Source organism: Styela clava, chromosome 12 (genome assembly GCF_964204865.1).
Source record: "Styela clava chromosome 12, kaStyClav1.hap1.2, whole genome shotgun sequence".
Lineage (NCBI taxonomy): Eukaryota > Metazoa > Chordata > Ascidiacea > Stolidobranchia > Styelidae > Styela > Styela clava.
Genome location: NC_135261.1, coordinates 1406512 through 1427276, shown reverse-complemented (window position 1 = coordinate 1427276; position 20765 = coordinate 1406512). Strand labels below are relative to the sequence as shown.

Genomic DNA, 20765 nt, shown 5'->3' with positions numbered 1-20765 from the left:
TTAAACCTTTTTTGTGCATCACTGTCATAATTGAAATTCATTGGAGGCCCACAGGAAAATACTCGGCAGGACACTGCCCTAATGTATCTTGAATACATGTAAGCAAAGTACAACTAAGGTGTCTGTCTATAAAGCCCCTTTACAATTTCGATTTTGTTATGAAGTAAGTTCTCAATATATCTTAACCAGGTTTGTTGTTTTTAAATCAATATATGTTCAAGTATTTTTTCTTCATTTAATACATTCGTGAGAGCCAAAACAATATATATGGTATCGATAAATGCGATTTTAAGACTTTATGGATGGCCTATATATTCATCAAAGAGAAGCGCTAAGTACAACAACTTTTCTCTCTTGGGATTGGAACAGTCTGAGATCAATGCAGGATTAACATTTCTAAGTTGTGAATACGTTGCTTAATGGAAAGTTTGGATTCCTCCCAATTCGTAAATAATTACGAGGATTATAATTTGTTTTGTTCTTCGGCGAACGCCTTATAGATAAAGCGTTAGGCTTGTGGTTGACAAGCTTGGGTTCGAATCCCATGCCCGCCACCTCGTTTAGTAAATTGGGCAACTAATGAGAATTATAATTTGTTTTTTGGCATCACAATTTAGGAATCCTGGGTTCGAATCCCTTGGCCTCCACCTTATTTGATAAATTTGGCAGGTAATGTGGAGTTGAACTTGACTTTGTTGGCATAACAAGTTAAGAATCCTGGGTTCGGATCCAATGTTTTCCACTTGGTCTACTAATTTGGGAAATACATGCGGAACCGAATATATATATATATTTTTAAAATATGTAATGTTTATTTTTTATTTGCACTCGCGACTCACGAAAACTCACATATACCGATTCGTAAATATTCCGTGTCTGACATTTTGTTTTGTTCTCCGATTGAAGTATGCCAAACATCAGAATGGAAATTGATTTTTTCATTTGCATGAATGATCGCAATGCGTTATGTGTTTATTCACACACATACAGACAAACAAAGACACGTATAGTTATAGTTCAGTATCTTATGTTTGTTTTATTTGTAAGCTTAGAATCATGTCCAACAGCAAGATGGGAATTGATTTGTTTGTATTCTTGCTGTATGGATCAACACCTGTGGCAATGATTTATGTGTTTTTTCATACACACACGCAAACATATAGTACACATATAATGATATAGAGAGGGAAACAAAAACTCGTATTGTTCAGCTTTCTGTATTTATTCACACATACATACACATTCCGATACACATATAGATTTGCTCATAAAGTGACCAAATATTACGACAATATGGTTCCTCATATCACCTCCACATCCGCACACACACACACAAAATCACATGCTCCTATCTGTTATGTAATATTCCAAAATCATTTTTATTTATTTTTGGCAATATATCTATATAAACAACGTTTCTGACAGTGGTTCTACATGTTACCTTGTCACCCCCACCTCCCTCCACACCCACACACACACAAAATCACATGCTTTTATCTGTTATGTATTATTTCAACTTATTTCTTCTTATTATTTTTTGCAATATATGTATATAAACAACGATTCCGTGAATGGTTCCACATATCACCTAATCACATACGATTCCACACACACACCAAGTCACATACTTGTATATACATATAAGCAGCAATTATGACAATGGTTCTACATATCACCAAATCACATATACGATTACACACACACACACACCAAGTCACATACTTTTCTGTGTTAAGCCAATCACATGCAAACACACACATACTCCAAGTCACATACTCGCCACACACACACACACAAGGGGAATCACATACTTGTATGTGTTATGCATCATTTTTAATCCTATCTCCTCTTGCTTTTCAGGAGCTTGTTGGGAGCAATCCTGAAAGCCGAAATTGGAAAGGAATCGCCATTGCTTTGCTCGTGATTCTGGTCGTTTGCGGACTCGTCGTACTATCAGTTGTCCTATTGACCCCGGGTAAGTACATGGAGCGGATGCTTACTTATGCATCGTAGGTTAAAGACCTCGGGATCGAACCCCATACCCACCCCCTGACCCGGAAAAGTTGTAGAGCACGGTTTAGTCCCGTGGTCAGCATATGCCCAAACATTCCCAATAATAAGTAGTACGTCAAAGAATATAAGGTTTTCCTGAATAGCTACAAAAGTACAGAGATATTGGTTTTCAAGATTGCTCAATGTAAAATTATTATTACTAATAATATTTTACGTGGTGTATCACGCAAATGCTCCAAACAATGAAGGCTACGTACAACGGTGCTCCCGTAGTATCCGTACCAAGATGGCGCACAACCTGAATCAACGGTGCTCCCGTAGTATCCGTACCAAGATGGCGCACAACCTGAATATAGTATGTGTACCGGGTTAGGGATAGCAGGTTGTTCGCCATCTTGGTACGAATACTACTGGAGCGCCCAAACAACAAACGTATGTAGATACTACGAATATTTGTTGATCAATAAACATTCATCCTAACTCAGAACAGTGGGGTCACAGTGGGATAATAAGGTGATGAGTGCGGAACAGTTGGGACATGCACAACTTTGCGACACCGTGAGGATGTGTATATGTGTACAAAAAGAGGGCTAAAATAACCATTAAGCAAAACAAGCACGTGCAGGGCACCGCGTATAATCCGATCCCTCAGTTTAGCAACTTTTTTGGGGTTCAAACTCGGCTTATGTGCGAGGATATGTAATTTCAGATAACATGGATCACTAGTTTCAAACTTATTCTTCCATTTATATAGGCATCAAAATCTTAAGTGCTTGGGACCTCTAAAAAGCATTGAAGGCGCGATCATTATCAGATATCGGTGACTGCTTTTCTAGATTCTTATCCGTAACTAAAGGAGTGGATAAGAGTTGTAGAAAAAAGGGACTAATTTCTTTTTGATTTCATACAGAAAGTAAATTTCCTGTCATTCCAAACGTTAATTTGACTGATATAATGGAAGAGAAATGGAAAATTGATGAAGGAATTTGGCGAGGTTCAAACCTTGTATATAAAGATCAAGAAGGAAATGTCGTCATGATGACGTCACCTGATGACGTACCTAGAATGTTGATTACAGGAAAGACATTGGTAAGTATTTGGTTTATAAAGAAATTGAGTTATGTCGTTATTGCCAATAGTGACTCTATAGCTCAAGGTTTTTGAACGTGGAGCCAAAAATTTTGCCCATCCAGACTGGCGGGCCATGCAAGTGTGACGTAAAAATTAACATTTTATGAACAGTATTTACGGTGTTACAAAGCAAAGGTGGAAGACAATATGCCTCGTGCAAAAACTAAATTTAACCGCAATCTCAACAAATTCCTTGAGCTATTTTTAGCTAAAACATTAAAATTCGATTTCGGTTTGGTTGTGACAGCATCAGGCGGGCCAGTTTGAATAACCTAACGGGTCGGATTTGGCCCGCGGGCCTTACTTTGCCCATGTCTGCTCTATAACCATGTAGAAGCGTTTTTGCATCTGATTTCTGGATCCTGTTTTGCATATGCGTATACAGTAGATAGAAATCGTAAACTTTATGCAAGTATATTTCAATATATCTGTTTGAATTTCAATTCGATTGTACAACTCTGCAATATTGGGCATTGGGCATCACATTTCTTGTAAAACACGCAGAGTGGGGCAAAACTCCCCCATGCAGTATCTTCTTACTTAATTATCAGTGGCTATTCGTACAGAGCCTTGTTTAGAGAGAACTATTAGAAAAATCGTTAAAAAAATATTCATAAAAACCTTTTTTCACAGAAACACAACGGCATAGTTGACTACAAGATCTCTAACAACGGAAGATATGCTTTGCTGATCTACAACAAAGTCCCGATCTATACCTACTCTTGCAACGCATCTCACTATATCTATGACATTGAAACAAGGTATGTCTATTCTGAGTAATTATTTTTTAAAAGAAACTTTCGCACATTCACAACAGGTGTCTGCATAAGTAGCCCCTGATACGTTTAGATAGGGTTCCCAAACTTTCTGTTCATCGATGACACTTTGACAATTTATAGATCGCTTATGTACCCTCCAAATATTCTCATGTTTCTGACTGTTCAACGGCTGAAAAAGCCAAGCAATCCTAGCTAACGTGATGGATGATCCTGATTTTAGCAACAAGTTGATTAATATGAGACAAAACATTTATATATATCTTCAAATTATTTACATCTGGCTATAAAATTTATTTTGAGGTAGGTTAGGACGGAAGGAAAATCCTTAAACTCAACCTAATGTACTCCCTGTGAGGTTGAAATGTCCATTGATTTGTTTTGCTGTATTACATTTCAATCAATCTATGATAATACTTGTAAGCTGGGTACTTTATCCCCAGTAAATAGGCTAATAGGAAATGCTCTACATGTTGTTGGGATACTGATCGTCATACTGCGATTTTTTTCTGCAATTTGGACTTGAACAAAGATTTCAAGTCGGTGTATGCTTTTGCTTGTTTTTAATTCTATGGATATTGCCTCTGTGTTCAACCTGTTTTAGTTTTAGAATCAAAGTATTCGACTAGGTGTTCACTCATGTTTTTGGAACTAATATTATAGACAAGGTGCTCCCTTTTACCTTTTTAGAACCAAAGAACAGTTACTTCATGATGAAACAGTGAGCGTTTTTCAGTACGCTGACTTCACACCAAATGGGAAGGCAATATTGTATTCATTGAACGGAGATTTGTACCTAAAGCAAGATAGTGGGAGAAAAAAACTGACAAGCGGAGGGATTCTGGGAGTGTATCAGAATGGGATGACTGACTGGGTTTATGGAGGTAAAGTTACTAATTGCTTTGCTTAAAATTGAATCCTCTTACATTCTTGATACTGCGGCTCCCATTGAGCCCTTTCGCAACCCACCGGGGATCGAGATTGCATGTTTAAACAGCCCCGATCCAGAGACAACCTTGTGATTTAACTTTCCTTTATCCCGAAAAATATGGAAAACCTAATATCTAGAAAATATCCCTTAAACTTTTTTCATTACGACCCACTTGGCATGAACAAATTTTTTTGCGACTTCCAGGAACTTTAATGAGACTCATGTGTTTGCTTATTTTTCCACAGAAAATTAAATCCTGGTTCTATTTTGGTAATGGTGGGTCTCATTATTTGTTCCAAATCATTCACATTTGATCAATATTTTTTTTAACAAAAGTACAAAAGTTTTTACATACAGATAAGTGGCGGACCTTCTGCTTATGATCCAAGCTTAATAATCAGAAAGTGTTAGATTGTGCTCATGTAACCAATATATAAAAGCTTAAAAAATATCTATATTTGAGACCGGCATACAAACTTAATGCACCGCTTGCGACTTCTAGCGCCATCTGAATATTAATATATCTGTGCGACCTATTCCTCTACCGACATCTAGCGGTTTCACAATAGTTTCAAAATCCATAAATGGTTAAATTCTTATGATATTACGGACTTTCCCACTAAAAGATTAATGTACTGAATACAAATTGGATGGACTTGCAAAATTGGTTTTGTTTGTTAGATGTTGTTGTTGTTATCATCAGGACGGAAGTTAGAGTCGTTTTCTAATATTAGTCATATTTATGTGTGCCCATTAGCGGTTTCCCTGGGCTTGTAGTCAACTTCTGCTAAATTTGGAATAATTCTGTTCAATCGCTTCACCAAAAATTATGATAATCTCCCTTTGTGCACATAAAATGTCCATAAAGTCCCAAGATATTTAAAATTGCACAAGGAATTTATCGATACCATATATTGTTTCGATCCTCACAGATGTATTAAATGAAGTAAAAATACTTAAACAATTACTGATTCAAAACACAACAAACCTGGTTAAGATATATTGAGAACTGACTTCATAACAAAATTGAAATTATAAAAGGACTTTATAAACATCCTTTATTTCAACATTGTTCTCGTATAATACATATATTATTTGTTTTTCAGAAGAAGTTCTTCAATCCTCTACCGCACTCTGGTGGTCGCCAAATGGCCAATACCTTGCTTATGCAACGTTTGATGACAGAAATGTACACGATAGTTACGTAACAGAGTATGATAGTGATAACACAATATACAAGAAGACTATAAAGTACAAATATCCGAAAGTAAGTAGTGAAAGCTTCTTCAATTAATTCAATATGACCGCCGGCGTTTTCTATTTATTGGGGGTTTTATAGATGATGCATGATACTCTGGCGCTACACTTTATATTATGACTTTTATGAAGATTGTGATTTTTTTGGTGTAATGTAGTTTGGTGTTTGTAATTTCCTAAGTAGCACAATTTTTAAAGTATAAATGCTGATGGACACAAAGCAAACTTGTTGAGGAATTAGTCATTGAGAAAAATCGGCGCTCCAGAAATGTATGTACCAATATGGAGGAAACTAATTTTATTCGCCTACTTTACATCAAGTTGTATAAAATGATTGAAATCTCTAAAATCCCTTGCTTAACACAGGCAGTCCCCGAACTCGTAATAGAACTAAATGAGAAAAATCGGAATAAATTAAGGCCTAACCCTAACCTGGTACACACAGTACGGGAGTACCGAAATATTAACATCCTAGACATCCATCTATTGACTAGTTTCTTTCCTCTTTTTTGCTGAAGACGGAAGTGTTTTCTCTGAGGTCATTGTCTTTTTTTTTGCTTATTTGTATTGTAACGTAACGGGCCATAGTGTCGGTATTTATGTTGTGTGATATATTTCTCATGTTTATATGTTTACACCTCGATCAATGCTGCTTTGTCAGATCTGAGTATTGTATTATTAGACTCCGACCATCCGTCACACGTGCAGAAAAAATGTTTCTCGAGCTTTCTACTTCGACCGCCGGGCTGGAGATCGGCTGATTTTGGGTTATGTCTCTATGTCTGTTTTTTATGTTTCAAATATAGAGTGGCAAAACCTAAACTGTGACAGTATTAAAGTTTGGTCCAGGCTTTCTAGTGTCTGCAGTTTTTCTTCTCTCTATGCTTCTCGACAATTCATAGTCTTTGCAAATTAAGCTATCGTTTAGGTTCCTGCCAATTGCTTAAAGAAAGGTAAACATAAACTCACACATATTTAACTTTTTTATTATAAACACAAGAAATAAAATTCTTTGTAACACGAGATATTCTTTATTTTCAGGCCGGATATCCGAATCCCGTTGTCAGCATTCATTCAATCGACATGAAGACTTTGGACCAAGTAACATTTATAAAGCCGACATTGCATGGGTAAGAAGTGGGACAGGTTGTTGGCCTGAAAATCAAATGAAATGCTCTAATTGTGAAGTTAGAACGTTGAACGTAAATTTATCGATATCGCTGGATAACACGGAATAAAAACCTAATCCAAGAACGTAGCCAAAAATTTAGAAATGGGGGAGAGAGTCTGAAATTTTAAATTGTGAAGATTTGTCCTTAACACGTAGCGGGCCCAGGGACTAGCGAGTGTAAACGCAAACAAAAAGTTCTTTGAATGATATGTACGGTAAGCTTATCTGAACCGGATGATCTAGTTTGGCGTGAAGGATGAAACGTCATTTAAAACAAAAACAATTTGATTATTTTTTATTTGTATTAGGCATGAAAAATATCTTGACTTGACTGTTCGCTTATCTCAGATTATCGTCGCAGATTACCTGCGTGAAGAAATGCCAATTCTTACCAAAAAAAATCTTTTGTGCATTAGGAACATGTTTGTACGAGTGGGGCAGATGAGGAACACTAGAAATAGAATAGAAGTGCAGAAACACTAGAAACCATTTCCCTTTTCCAAATTTCATCAGAGTCCCACGAGACCCAATATTCGCTCGGTGCACATCTTTTATCATTGCTCTCTTTTTTTACAGCGAACGACTCGATACTTTTAATTCTCTCACATGGTTAAATGACGACGAACTTTTGATCACGTGGTCTAATAGAACAATGACAGCAAGTGTGACACAACAATGTTTTTCAAATATTTCGACATGCATGGATAACGTTCTCAGACGAACTGTCCCCCCAAAAAACGAAGAGCCAAATACTAAAGCAGGATGGCTAAATAACCTTGTGAGTCTAAATTTCAACAAATGTTTTTCACACGTTGTCTTAACCCCCACTCTCACTCCCACCCTCACTCAGACCAAAGCCGTGGGTACCAGAATACACTGGTATTCAAAGAGTTGATTAATTTAGAAGAGCTGTAGTCGTTCCAGTTTGGAATCGCTCACCCAGTCATTAGAGCAATGGATTTAACCTTGTTCAGTGACGTGTCAAACTTTTCACTTTTCTGCTGCCCAGGTCAAGTTTCTGATAATGATGCCCCTTATACCTAACTTCCGGAATAATTTGGGGATAAACAAATTATACATATAGCCTTGTCAACGTTGGAAATGCACAAATGCTCTAATGATATTTTTGCTTGAACAGAACCAACCATCCCTACCATCGGGCAATTCTGCAGTGTTCTTTCATATTTTACCGAACGATCATGGAGGAAAAGGGGAGTTCAGCCATCTTGCTATGGTCAATAAAACTCAGGTAATTTATGTTTCATACGTCGCTTCATGTGTCTTCCACTGTTAAGACGGCTCTGTACAAGCAGTCCTATATTGTAAGCAACAGGGACATAGCAAGGCATTTTCAAATGGAGAGAGAGTCGGGTTTTAAATTTGTAATTGTCAGTTTAGACCACTGGTTCTCATGGCCCACTGCTAGGCCGCAGAAAGATTTTGTGGTGGGCCACAGAGCTATCGAAAAATGCTAGTTTTATTTATGTCACAATAGGCAACTTTCGGTGCTCCTGAAGTACACGCACCAAGATGTCGCACAACCTGAACCCTAACCTGGTACATAACCTGAGTTTAGGTTGTGCGCCATCTTGGTGCGTATACTTCAGGAGGTCCCAACTTTCATTGTAGCAGCAATCAATTACGATGCTGTTGTTTGCTGCAGAGTGGTAATTTTCATTCTAATTATTGTAGTGAAAGTGTCTATTTTCGCAGGGAGATCTTGATTTTTTTGTAGTTTTTCCCTCGCAATAAAGAGTAACTGGGCCACAACAATTTTTGGGCAACGAAAATGGGCCACGAAAGAAAAAAGGTTTAGAACCACTGATTTAGACCGCTTCAGCTAGCGCTCTTTTTCATTTCAGAAGGTTAAGCGGGCTGTTAATTTGAAAGCTGTTCCAATGAGTTACCACGAATAATCAAATCATATATAACGGTTTTTGGCATACCATCATGACATTCAAAGTATCATATATATGTATATTTAAAAACATGTTTGCCCACAATTTTTTTGTCTATAGTTCGATCGTACATATTTAATATAAGTTCAATGTCGAATGTAAATTTTGTTGATCCTCTGTAACGCCAAACACCTAACACGATTTTCCCGTTTTGTGGTTGCTAACTACGCTTTATCGCGTCATGTTAGTCAGCAGTTTCTTTGTTGTAAGCAAAGCAAACAAAGCAAGAGTGACTTCTTTAGTCATTTTTTTCCCATTTTTGACTCGCGCAATATTTAATTTATATTTTTTAAATTGGATTTATTCAGCAAGTCATGATGATATAATTTTTATTAAACGCTTGTCGCTCTGTCGGCAACGATAGATTACCGTATCTGAAAGCATATACTTAATGTTTTCATTATTCTGCATATCTTATTCATCTCAATTTCTGTAGTGTGGCCTATTTCAATTATTGATATAATTTTTCTCTTGTCGAATTTAAATTTTATTGATTTTCTATAACTCCAAACACATGAAACGATTTTTCCCGTTTTGTGGTTGCTGACTACGCTTTATCGACGCTTATGTTAGTCAGCAATTTCTTGCTTAGAATAGTCACCTTTACTCTCACCATATTTCATTATTATATGCATACGAATCCACAAGTACACAAGCATAGAAAAAGGTCAAGTAGTCAGTCCCACAGAAACACAATTGATAACATATTGTAGAAGAATATACATTTTTATCTAACAAGAACATATCTCCATTAGGGATGGCGGAATCGAGTCCGGATTCGATTGCAGAATCGATTCTTCGCGGAATCGACAAAAATCGATTACGATGCACTGGAATCGATTCTCGAGTTTAAAACTTGGATTGCAAACAATGTGTAACGTTTTGTGACAATTTCTTCCACGTATATTTATAAACTGCTTCACTGCTATGTTGAGTTGCTACGACGCCGAAAACTTCACTATATATCATATACCTATATATATATATATATATATTTCGCTAGAAGGCTTTAACGTTTATTTATTCTAAAAATCTTTGTAGGTTTTGAGAGATTCGTTTTTTTGTGCGATTTTGTCTCCTGTGACAGATTGGATACCCATACTACTTAGTTTCGGCCTTCTTTTCCGTCCAAAATTTGAACATCGTGCTCTTGTCCGATTTCATATGATATTGCTTAGGTGGGTATGTGTTTCTCGGTAAGATATGTCGAGGTATCGAGATTCGGAATCGAAAATTTAGGAATCGGATTAAAATTGAATACTTGTAAGTACTCATACTTGGCATCCTTAATCTCTATTCAGAAACCATCAAAGGTGCGATTCCTCACAGACGGAAACTGGGAGGTCACGAAGCTGCTACATTACGACGCCACGAAACGATTAGTATACTACATAAGCAACGAACAGCATTCCGGATCAAGGCACGTTTATCGAGTGAATATAAGCGGAGTTCGGAAATGTATAACTTGTTCTGTGAATATCAGTTCGCTCTCTTCCGCTAACGACAATGAAGATTTAACTTGTGGCGGGAAAAAGAGGTGTCTCTATTATGACGCAAGTTTCGGAAACAGTTCTGATTGGTTCATGATACGGTGCCTGGGTTAGTGTTTATTCTTTTTATAAGCTATTTCACTGTATATCAGAGGTGGGCAATTACTTTCCTAAGGGGGCCATTTACAAAAAATTGACTAGGTTATGGCCGGGGGCTTGAAACTCTATATGAAAAACTGGGATTAAAAAGCAATTTATGTACAAACGCTAGGCTGACGATTGAAGCACAATATAACAATCAGGGTCATTATGAGGTTATTTTCCTTGATGTTTTCGACGGAAATTTATACCCATAAAAACTATAGCCGTAATTTCAGCAGACACAAGTGAGCCGGATGAAAAACTACAGTAGGCCGGATCCAGCCAGCGGGCCGTAATACCCCCCCCCCCCCCCCCCTGATCCATGTTGATAATTCACCGTGTTGACCTGTTTTGGGAACCAATGCATGAAGAATTGAGCCGGGCCAATTCTGGGTAGAAAACAATCTTTAAAGCAAAATTTGTAATTGAAAATGAATTTGTTTCTAATTTTAATGGTATAGCTTTTCAGATATTACTATCACCAATGAAATTTTGTTTTTGTCTCATAGGTCCCTGTTTGCCATTCAGTGGTATCATTCGTACAAATGCGCAGAATTTCTCAAATACGATGATTAGTGTCATACAACCTTCTATTCAATCATTGGCGCATATGATTGTTCCACTTGCAAGATATGAAACGATTTACAGCAACGGAATCGGTAAGTTACTTGAATTTTTATTATTTTTCTGTTGAACGAACGCAGGAATGCGTGTATTGTGCTTTATTTGGGATTAGGAAAAGAAACATAATACGTTGAGCAACGGGGCAGTCTCCTAGACTTACTATTATGGTTTTCAACCGGGTTTGCGCGACATAATTCAGAAGTTATGTAACAGTTTTAAATTCAATAGTCTATGACAGGTGTGTGCAACTTTTAGGGATAAATACAAACAACCAGGCGAAACCGCGAGACGCACTTTTACTTAACATAGGCTATCTAGTACATGCAGACACGAAAATTTATGTTATTGATCTTGTAACTTGCGTTAGTCACTTTGCACTAGACATTGCAACACAGCGTTTGGAATTACTCGCACATACTAGATTCTTGTGACGTTGTCGCGTATACTGACTCTCCGCAAAACACCGCATTCCCTTGATGTTTGCTAATTTCGACGCAGCCACACTTGAAAAAAATAGCTAATACCTATTGGGTTCGCCACTATTATAAAACTTGCTACACTTTAAACTTTAAAGATCATTTTGTATTGCCAATATTAGGTTTGTTTTAATATAATTTCATAGTTTATACCAGGGCTACTCAACTATTTTCACCAAAGATCCGGAAACAAAACTTCAAAAATATTGATGTCTGGTCTTTCAAAAAAATAAATTTTACGTTGCGCCCAACTATATTTCAGTGCTTAGAGCTTACAGGTTTAAACAGAGAAGCGTCTCAAAAATGAGTAACGCAAAAAATTCAACATTCTCAACGCCCGTTGTAATATTAAATAAATTAACCTTTAAAAATATAAATGAAAATGTTATTTAGCAAAAATAAACTTTCACATATCCAAAGTTAATGAGGCTAATGCAACAAAATTAAAAAGCAGATGTTAACCGAATCGAATATTTGAAGAGTCCGGATTCGGACCGCGACCCGCCAGTTGAGTTGCCCCGGTTTATACTATTCAGATAAGGAAATGCGAATAAACTACTGCACAGGGCTTCCCCGATCCTCTGGAATATTTACACCAAAAAAGGTTGAACATCACTGATTTAATTGGTAGTTTAAACTAAGGGTGTGCAACCTTTAATACAGGAGGGCCAGATACAAACAACTGGATGAAATCGCCGACCGCATCTTTTTTTTAACATAGGTTTCAGGCACAAAATTATTGATTATTGATCTTATGGCATGGGTTGTTCGCTTAGCCCAGACTAGCTGTTATGTCACTATAACGTCGTGAGCATAGAGCCAGGTAGGCTTGGAATTACTCGCGCATAGCAGATTAAACTAAATTGAAAACTCGTTTCGTGAGCCGCACAATTTTTCTTTGTGGGTCGCATTTGGCCCGCGGGCCCCAAGTTGCACACTCCAGATTTAACTTGTGATCGACTAACATTTAATAAAATTGAAAGCCTATGATGAGGCACAATGCCTAAAAGTCATACTTCCGGATTCGCACGTTACTCTTTCTCAGTACTAGAATGGAAAATGGTGCTCTCGTAGTGTGTGTACCAGGTCAGAGTTTTAATCATTTTTCCCTGTTTTAGTTCTATTACGAGTTTGGGGACTCTGTGTTAGCCAAGTGAATGTACCCCGTGCCCATAGGTTTCAGTTTCTTTATACAACTTGATATAAAGTAGGTGAACAAAATTTATATTTTATTTTTCAGCAATAAAGACAAAACTACTAATTCCAGCGAGCCTTCATGCGGGTAAAAGACCTCTTGTGTTCTTCAAGTAAGTTTCAATATTTTTACAAATTGAATATTATTATCGTCTGTATTTTAAATTTTCATTTATTGCAAAGAAATGCCAATTTTTCGTATCAACTTTACATTCCTAATACAAAATAAATCCAAAAGTTTTGAACTCCAACAAGGCGGGTTTATTTTTTTGTATATTTAGGAGTAATATTATGAAGTATATCCTCACGCTTCGAATGTTTAATACCACGTTAACGCACTTGTTATTCAATTCCTACAAATTACTCATTGTAAATAAGTTAAATCCACGAATAATCTCACATGAGCCCAGGGTAAGATAGAAATACCCAACAGGGTATGAGCTGTTCTATTGTGTGTGTGTGTGTGTGTGTGTGTGCGTGTGTGTGTGTAGGCGCGGTGAGGGCGGATTCAATGCTGCTTTGTACCCCTATGTTAGTCTTTTTCTCCATAGGTCAGTTTACTAGTATTTCGTTGTATATTTAGAAATGATGTCGGTTCTCAAACTGTTGATTTCAAGTTTCAAGTCGGCCTTGCTTCATATATTGTGAGGAGTATGGGAGCAGTGGTTGCATTCGTTGATGGAAGGGGTAAGTACATGGTGATACATGGTTTAACGTGTCGTTCTTACCCTCTGGTATATGGCGCTCATGGCGCTCCAGGGTGTGTGTACCAATATGGAGGCAACTAATTTTGTTCGACTACTTCACATCAAGTTGGGTAAATGGACTGAAACCTCTGAACACGGGGTATATTCACTTGGTTAACACAGACAGTCCCCGAACTCGTTATAGAACTAAAACACGAAAAATCGGAATAAAATTATGGCCTAACCCTAACCTGGTACACACACACTACGGGAGTACCACGCCCATAAGTCTAACCATGCTCCTAACTCAAAGTAAGGTTCCGCTCATTCAACTGAAAAAAGCATTGGTAAAAGAGTTAATAAAAGTGACGCGCTAGTTGTTACACAAATCAAGGTCCCCAGGGACTCCGACATTCAACTCATAGCGGGAAGAGTATGTTTATATTGCACTCATAAATCTAGCCATGCTCCTAACTCAAAGAAGGTTCCAAGTTCTTCAAAAAAATTGTAAAAAAATTGAAAAGAGACGCGATAGGCGTTATACACAAAGCAAAGTCCCCAGGGACCCCGACATTCAACTCATAGCGGGAAGAAAATATATTGCACTCATAAATCTAGCCATGCTCCTAACTCAAAGAAGGTTCCAAGTTCTTCAAAAAAATTGTAAAAAAATTGAAAAGAGACGCGATAGGCGTTACAAAGCAAGGTCCCCGGGGACCCCAGCATTCAACTAATAGTGGAAAGAGCATGTCTATATTGCACCTATAAGTCTAGCCTCGCTCCTAACTCAAAACAAGGCTTTGAGTTGATCAAAAGAGTTGAAAATTGATGCGCTAGGTGTTATACACAAATAAAAGTCCCCAACATTCAACTAATAACGGGGATAGCGCTAATAGAGGAGTTACAGAGGTCATTAATATATATGAGTTCATAGACACAAAAATGTACGTGTGGAAATATAAGTGACCGCTGGCGCTCAAAGAACTATATAGTTTCCCATGCAAGTTTGCTTGTACCAAAGTTTCAAAGGTTCTAACTCAGCGGTTCCCAATTGGAGGCAGTTTGTAGTGGTTGAAGATGCTAGGCGCAAGAATGGTTTTACTTTTCTTTCACAAGAAAACTCTCCTTTCTTTTCATTTTTATTGCTTGATAACGTTTTGTCAAGGGGTGTTTTCACTTTGTTTAGCAAGAATTGTTTCAACATAGTGGAATTTGTAATCAACCAATCAAAATGACACTATAAATATTACTGAATTGATAAACGGAGGCCATGAGTGCTAAAACCCACCAGACGGAGGCCACGAGCCATAAACGTTGGGAACCACTTGTCATCTTATTAAAAACTCATCGTGTTGGGTGAACACCGTAACCGAATTCAAGCGAATGCATCACTTTGTAAAATGTGGACACCAGTTGATAAAAAATGACCAACTTAGCCCCAAAGTAAAAACCCCAATAAAAAACTTTTAGTTGAGGAATATTATGAAAATAAGCAAAAATAATAATTCAATTTTAAATTTCATCAAAAAGTAATTTTTTATTATAATTTCTCTCAGGGTCGGGTTACAATGGAGATCGACTTCAGCAGTCAATTGCAGAGAAACCTGGCAACCTTGAGATTGAAGATATGAAAGCAGTGATTGAGTGAGTGCAAGTGGTTGGAATGACTGTCAGCTTATTTTTTATGCGAGATCTATTTAAAACGACTTTTACTCTGAACAAGGACTGGAACAAGCAAGATCGCATTCAAGGGCACAGTCAGGATTTTCAAAAGTGGGAGGGGGTTAAAAGAGTCGACTTTTTCAGCGTATAATGACTTTTGTGTCGCGTAAAATATTTAACCAGTCGCAACTACGAGAATATAAAATCTCTTTTTATATTATTGTGTTCAACTTGACTCGCGTCTTCTTGCGTCGCGATTACGCCACTTGTTAAAAGAGCCGACTTTTTTAACGGATTTTTTTTTTTTTATATAATTCATTTATAACTAATTTTTCACAACTGAAAACTGACAGTCTATGTCCCTTTACTCTCAAGAAACGTTTCTCACTTATACTGTTCATACCGATACAAAAATTACAATTGTTACGTCATCGTTGACATTTTGCTGATTGGGTATTGTTACGGATATAAACAAGGAAATCGATGCTTTGGAAAACATCATAAGATACCCAGTTCATTTTATTTGTACAATTTACACAGATACTTGAAACCTGAAGAAAACATAGACACTGAGAATGTTGGAATCGTTGGCACCTCAGGTTATGGAGGATACACTGCAATACTTGCACTCACTCATCCAGAGTTCATTTGCGCAGTTGCGAGATCCCCGGTCGTGGATTGGAAGTTATATAGTAAGTATAACGATTTGAATAGTAGGTTCTGAAAAAGGCTTTGTAGAAGTAAGTAATCCATGTGTTGGGAGCAGTGGCGTACCCAGGAGGGTGGGGTTGAGAGTCGGACCCCTGTTTTGAAATGTGAAAAAAAAAACGTTTTCTATATGATACATAGCAATCTTGTAACAATTTTTATATCTTTAAAGACTCTTGAAACCCTATATTTTCCGGGCATCCGGCTGGACCCGACTTTGACAATTAAGAATTTCAGTCCTTCTGATTTCAAAAAGTCATGGCTACGTCTGACGGGAAGCTACTAGGTTATGCAGAACTCTGCATTTGCGGATTGAAAGTTGTTTAGTAAATATAGGGATTCGAGTCGTCTGCTCCACACAAGGAGCTATTTATGTGTGGGGAGGTGCAGAGTTTTGGGTCGGTCTTTGTATAGTAAATATAAGTATTCTAGTGGTACGCTCTGAGTCTAAACAAATCTCTGTATAAGAGACTAAATATGCGTAGGAAGGGATTTAAACACGAGGTGTGTAACCTGCGATGCCAATAGTAACGTATAACTTTAATTATTTTTTGGTTAAAAAAATATTTCTTGTTCATCTCTTTAAAGCTTCATTCGGATCGGAACGTATTCTTGGATCCCCAGGGAAGAATTCCTTACTTTATCAGAAGAATAACATGATTCATCAAATTGAAGAAATTGCTGACTCACGATTAAGGGTTTACCAAGGATTGCAAGACAGTAAGTTCTTTGAATTGTTTTTTGTGAAAACTGTGCATGTTTGCTTGCCAGCTGTTCTTCTCGCCACCATGGATTTGGTCATGGCAAAGTGACGAGTTGCTAAAACCCTATAGCAGTGGTTCTCAACATTTCAGATCTCGCGTTCTCCTTTCGGAAGCTTTTAGAAATCTTGGTCCCCTGTTTATCATTTAGTGCTATTTTGATTGGTGGATTCCAAATCCCATTATGTTCAAACAATTCATGCTCAACAAAGTGGAAACATCCCGTGAAATAACCTTGTCATGCAATGAAACTAGGATGAACGGGTGTTTTCTTCTAGAGGGAAAACAAAATCAGTTTGGAGGCCCCGGGCCTCAAGGTCTCAAGTCAACCCACATGGCTATGTTCCCCAGTTTTTCATTTTAGAGAAGAAGGGGTGGAGTTTTTTCATATTTAGGTGGATGGTAGATATTTTGCTTATAATTATTGCTGGTCATTTCCGAATACCTTGTGATTTCAGAATCGAATCTCGAAAATATATAATCGTAAGCGACTTTATTATAGTAATTGGTCATCTCAACAAATGAATTACTGAAGACATAGAATAAATCACTCAGATAGATTACTGAGCGTTCACACAGAATAACAAACACGTTTTATCAAAAACTCACCACATAAAATAGTCATTTGTCAATTGCGTTGAAAAAATATGGCTCCTATATAAAAAAAATTGGGAATTCACCTCGACCATTAGCGGGAAGATAAAAAAAAGATGGCGGCGATTCGAAATTTAGCTTTGAACCGATTTGAAAAATTTAATATTCGATTTGATTCAAATATTCGATTCGAAATGCCCAGCCCTACTTATAATAGGGATTCAGACAAGCAGACAGCCAGGCTGAGCAGACTGATAAGTAAAGAATTGCTATGCTTTAATTTTTATATCTTTATATTTTATATTTCCGCGGGGAGTATTGAGCTTGGAGCCGAAATCTTCAACTTGCGCATTCTTTTCAGCTGACCATGAAAAAAAGAACATTAATTAATCACAATTCTAAAATAGCCATGTCCACAAAAAAGCGCCATGCAATATACATTTAAATTTAATTATATTTGATTACTGGATTGGAGAAATTTTTGGATTATAATATTTTTATTTGATAAATGTGACTCTAGGCAATTGGCGCACAACATTACCACTAATTTCACATAAAAAAATAACCAGCAATCACAAATTTATTTCTTCAACATACTGGAAACGCGAAATATACATACACAAATTCAGAAAAATAAAATAAATTGCAATTCGGGGTGGGAGGAGACGCCGAAAACCAATATTGGTTATCGAGCGGCAACATCCTTGGGACAGTCTAACAGAACATGATAAATAGAATAAAGACGAACAAAATATGCTATTTGAAAAACAATGTCAAGGCGAGCCGATTAATGCCAAGCAGTCACCGTTTCAACAAACAAAGTTGATTTTTCGATCTTTTTGCTTTAAAATTCTGAAAAAGCCATAGCAACAAGAAGCGCCATGTAATAAACATTCATATTTTTTGCAGAAAAAGTCAACATGCAGCAATCAGTACTCCTTGAACGAGCGGCGATGCTTAGTGATCTATCACTAGAGGCGGTAGAAGTTCAATACTACCCTTCCTCCCCAACTTTTTCAAACGAAGCAAGAAAAATCGAATTGAACGTTTATAAGTCAATTAGTCTATTCCTAAGGAATTGCTTGTTTGGGAATTCAGAAGCAGGAAAACGACAACTCGATCTACTTAAAGCAAGCTACGGAAAAACAACTCAAAATTGAAACATTTGGATTGAATTTCTCGAGCTTGCAACAGAAAAACGACGTAAACATTGAATCAAAGCTGTGAGGCTTGCGGTATTACTTACAGTACTAATGCTAGGGTACTCCTGGAGTATGCGCACCAAGATGTCGCATAACTTGAACCCTAATCTGGTACACAACCTGAGTTTAGGTTGTGCGCCATCTTGGTGTGCATAATTCAGGAGGTCCGATGCTAGACATGCTAGCGTACCGTATCCGGGAGATGGCTCTGCCGTAGTATGTGAATCAAGATGGCGGACAAGTGAATATAGTATGTGTACCAGGTTAGGGTTAGGCCATAATTTTATGCCAATTTTCTTTATTGCAGTCCTATTACAATTCGGGGACAAGTGACTCCCGTAGTATTTGTACCTGAAATTATGGCCTAACCCTAACCTGGTACACACACTGCGTTCCGGTGTCCGCCATCTTGGTTCACATACTACGGGAGTACCCGGGAGACTCTTATTTTCGGTCGTTTCGTCTGTCTGTCTGTGTGTCGAAGCTGCAACGTCACTTGTGAGTTATCTTGTCACTCTTGAAATGTACGCTTCATCAAAAGTCTGAATTAAAGTTTCGTTTCCATGACAACAGCGAAATACGTGTCGATCTTATTACTTTTGCAATACTAATGCTGGACTTGCTAGCGTTATTCAAGTCGGTATGTGTATAATGCAAGGATGCTGTAGCGTTAGTAAAAATTGCATGCTGTTCTAAGTGATTCAATGGTGCTCTCGAAGTATTCGTACCAAGATGGCGCACAACCTGAATATAGTATATGTACCAGGTTAGGGTTGTTCAGGTTGTGCAACATCTTGGTACAAATACTTCCGGAGCGCAGATTCAATAGCCTTTCTGCATCCTAACATATACATATGGACATTTCTGAACCGTCTCGTCTTATCGATTTTTTTGCGCTGTTATATGTTTTCTGAGATTATTAGAGCTCCATATTCTTGGTCGTTCTGTCTGTCTGTCTGTGTCTCTAAACTGTAGCGTCTTAGCGGCTGACCGATCTGGATGAAATTTTACACTGGCTTATCTTGTCACCTTAATAATGTGGGTTTCATCGAAAGTCTGGATTAAAATTTCGTTTCCATGGCAACAGCAAAATACAAGGATGCTGTAGCGTTAGTAATAATTCTAATTCTAAGTAGGCTTACCATACTCCCGGTTTAGCCGGGACAGTCATCATTTTGATAAGCTGTCCCGGCGCCCCGTCCGGTAAACTTAAATGTTCCGGTCATGCGGTGTGGCAGTCATAATTTTTTTTTTCCATTTAATATCGATACAAAATTTTTTTGTATTCTTCGATTTTGGGATTAGGCTGTTGATGGGCGGTAGATGCTCCCAATCACTTCTTTCCTTCTGTTTTTTATTGGCCTTTGCTTTGATACGCTAATTTAACATCTAACCTTAGCCGCCCTCCATTAAATTATTCAAAATACCTAAAAAAATGCACGTTTTCTAATTATTCGAATATTTCTAATATTCATACGAGTTGAATATTACTAATCCTCGGAATCAAACCAAGATTTGTCCAATCCGTACTGTCCTATTTTTGTGTCTCATATATATGCTAAGACTAATTTTAATTGATTAAATAGCTTTGCCACACACCAACACATATATACAGGGTGTCCATAAAGTCCCTTTACAATTTCAAATTTTGTTATGAAGTCTGTTCTAAATATATCTCAACCAGGTTTTTAGTTTTCAATCAGTAAATGTTTAAGAATTTTTACTGCATTTAATACATCTGTGAGGGCCAAAACAATATAGGGTATCGATGAATTCCCTTTGCAATTTAAAAAAAATCTCAAGACTTTATGGACACTCTATATTTATACATATATCCACATTTCCGCACTGTCTCGTCTTATTACCATGTTTGCACTGTCATATGTTTCAAAGTTTATTCTATTTCTTGTTTTCTTCTTTTTATTCGATTTAAGCGCTAATTGAGTATATTTTTTGTCATTGTATAATAAATTTTATTCAATATATATAA

At 37.2% G+C, this 20765-nt stretch overlaps 1 protein-coding gene across 4 annotated transcripts in view; it reads left to right on the top strand.

Annotated features, from left to right (window-relative positions):
- The window catches only part of LOC120329838 (inactive dipeptidyl peptidase 10-like), a 52785-nt gene extending 32020 nt beyond the window's left edge, over nucleotides 1–20765 (top strand). For 3 of the 4 annotated variants that reach the window (XM_078118648.1, XM_078118645.1, XM_078118647.1), the window contains exons 2-17: nucleotides 1861–1975; nucleotides 2924–3102; nucleotides 3778–3905; nucleotides 4611–4804; nucleotides 5958–6118; nucleotides 7150–7238; nucleotides 7856–8057; nucleotides 8418–8528; nucleotides 10539–10836; nucleotides 11378–11527; nucleotides 13209–13275; nucleotides 13746–13849; nucleotides 15405–15492; nucleotides 16051–16202; nucleotides 16807–16938; nucleotides 18483–20765. In XM_078118648.1, coding sequence (XP_077974774.1) covers nucleotides 1861–1975; nucleotides 2924–3102; nucleotides 3778–3905; nucleotides 4611–4804; nucleotides 5958–6118; nucleotides 7150–7238; nucleotides 7856–8057; nucleotides 8418–8528; nucleotides 10539–10836; nucleotides 11378–11527; nucleotides 13209–13275; nucleotides 13746–13849; nucleotides 15405–15492; nucleotides 16051–16202; nucleotides 16807–16938; nucleotides 18483–18733 — 2421 coding nt within the window. In that variant the 3' untranslated portion in view covers nucleotides 18734–20765. The remainder of the gene's footprint in view (nucleotides 1–1860; nucleotides 1976–2923; nucleotides 3103–3777; nucleotides 3906–4610; nucleotides 4805–5957; nucleotides 6119–7149; nucleotides 7239–7855; nucleotides 8058–8417; nucleotides 8529–10538; nucleotides 10837–11377; nucleotides 11528–13208; nucleotides 13276–13745; nucleotides 13850–15404; nucleotides 15493–16050; nucleotides 16203–16806; nucleotides 16939–18482) is intronic. The other variant, XM_078118646.1, reaches the window with a different exon arrangement.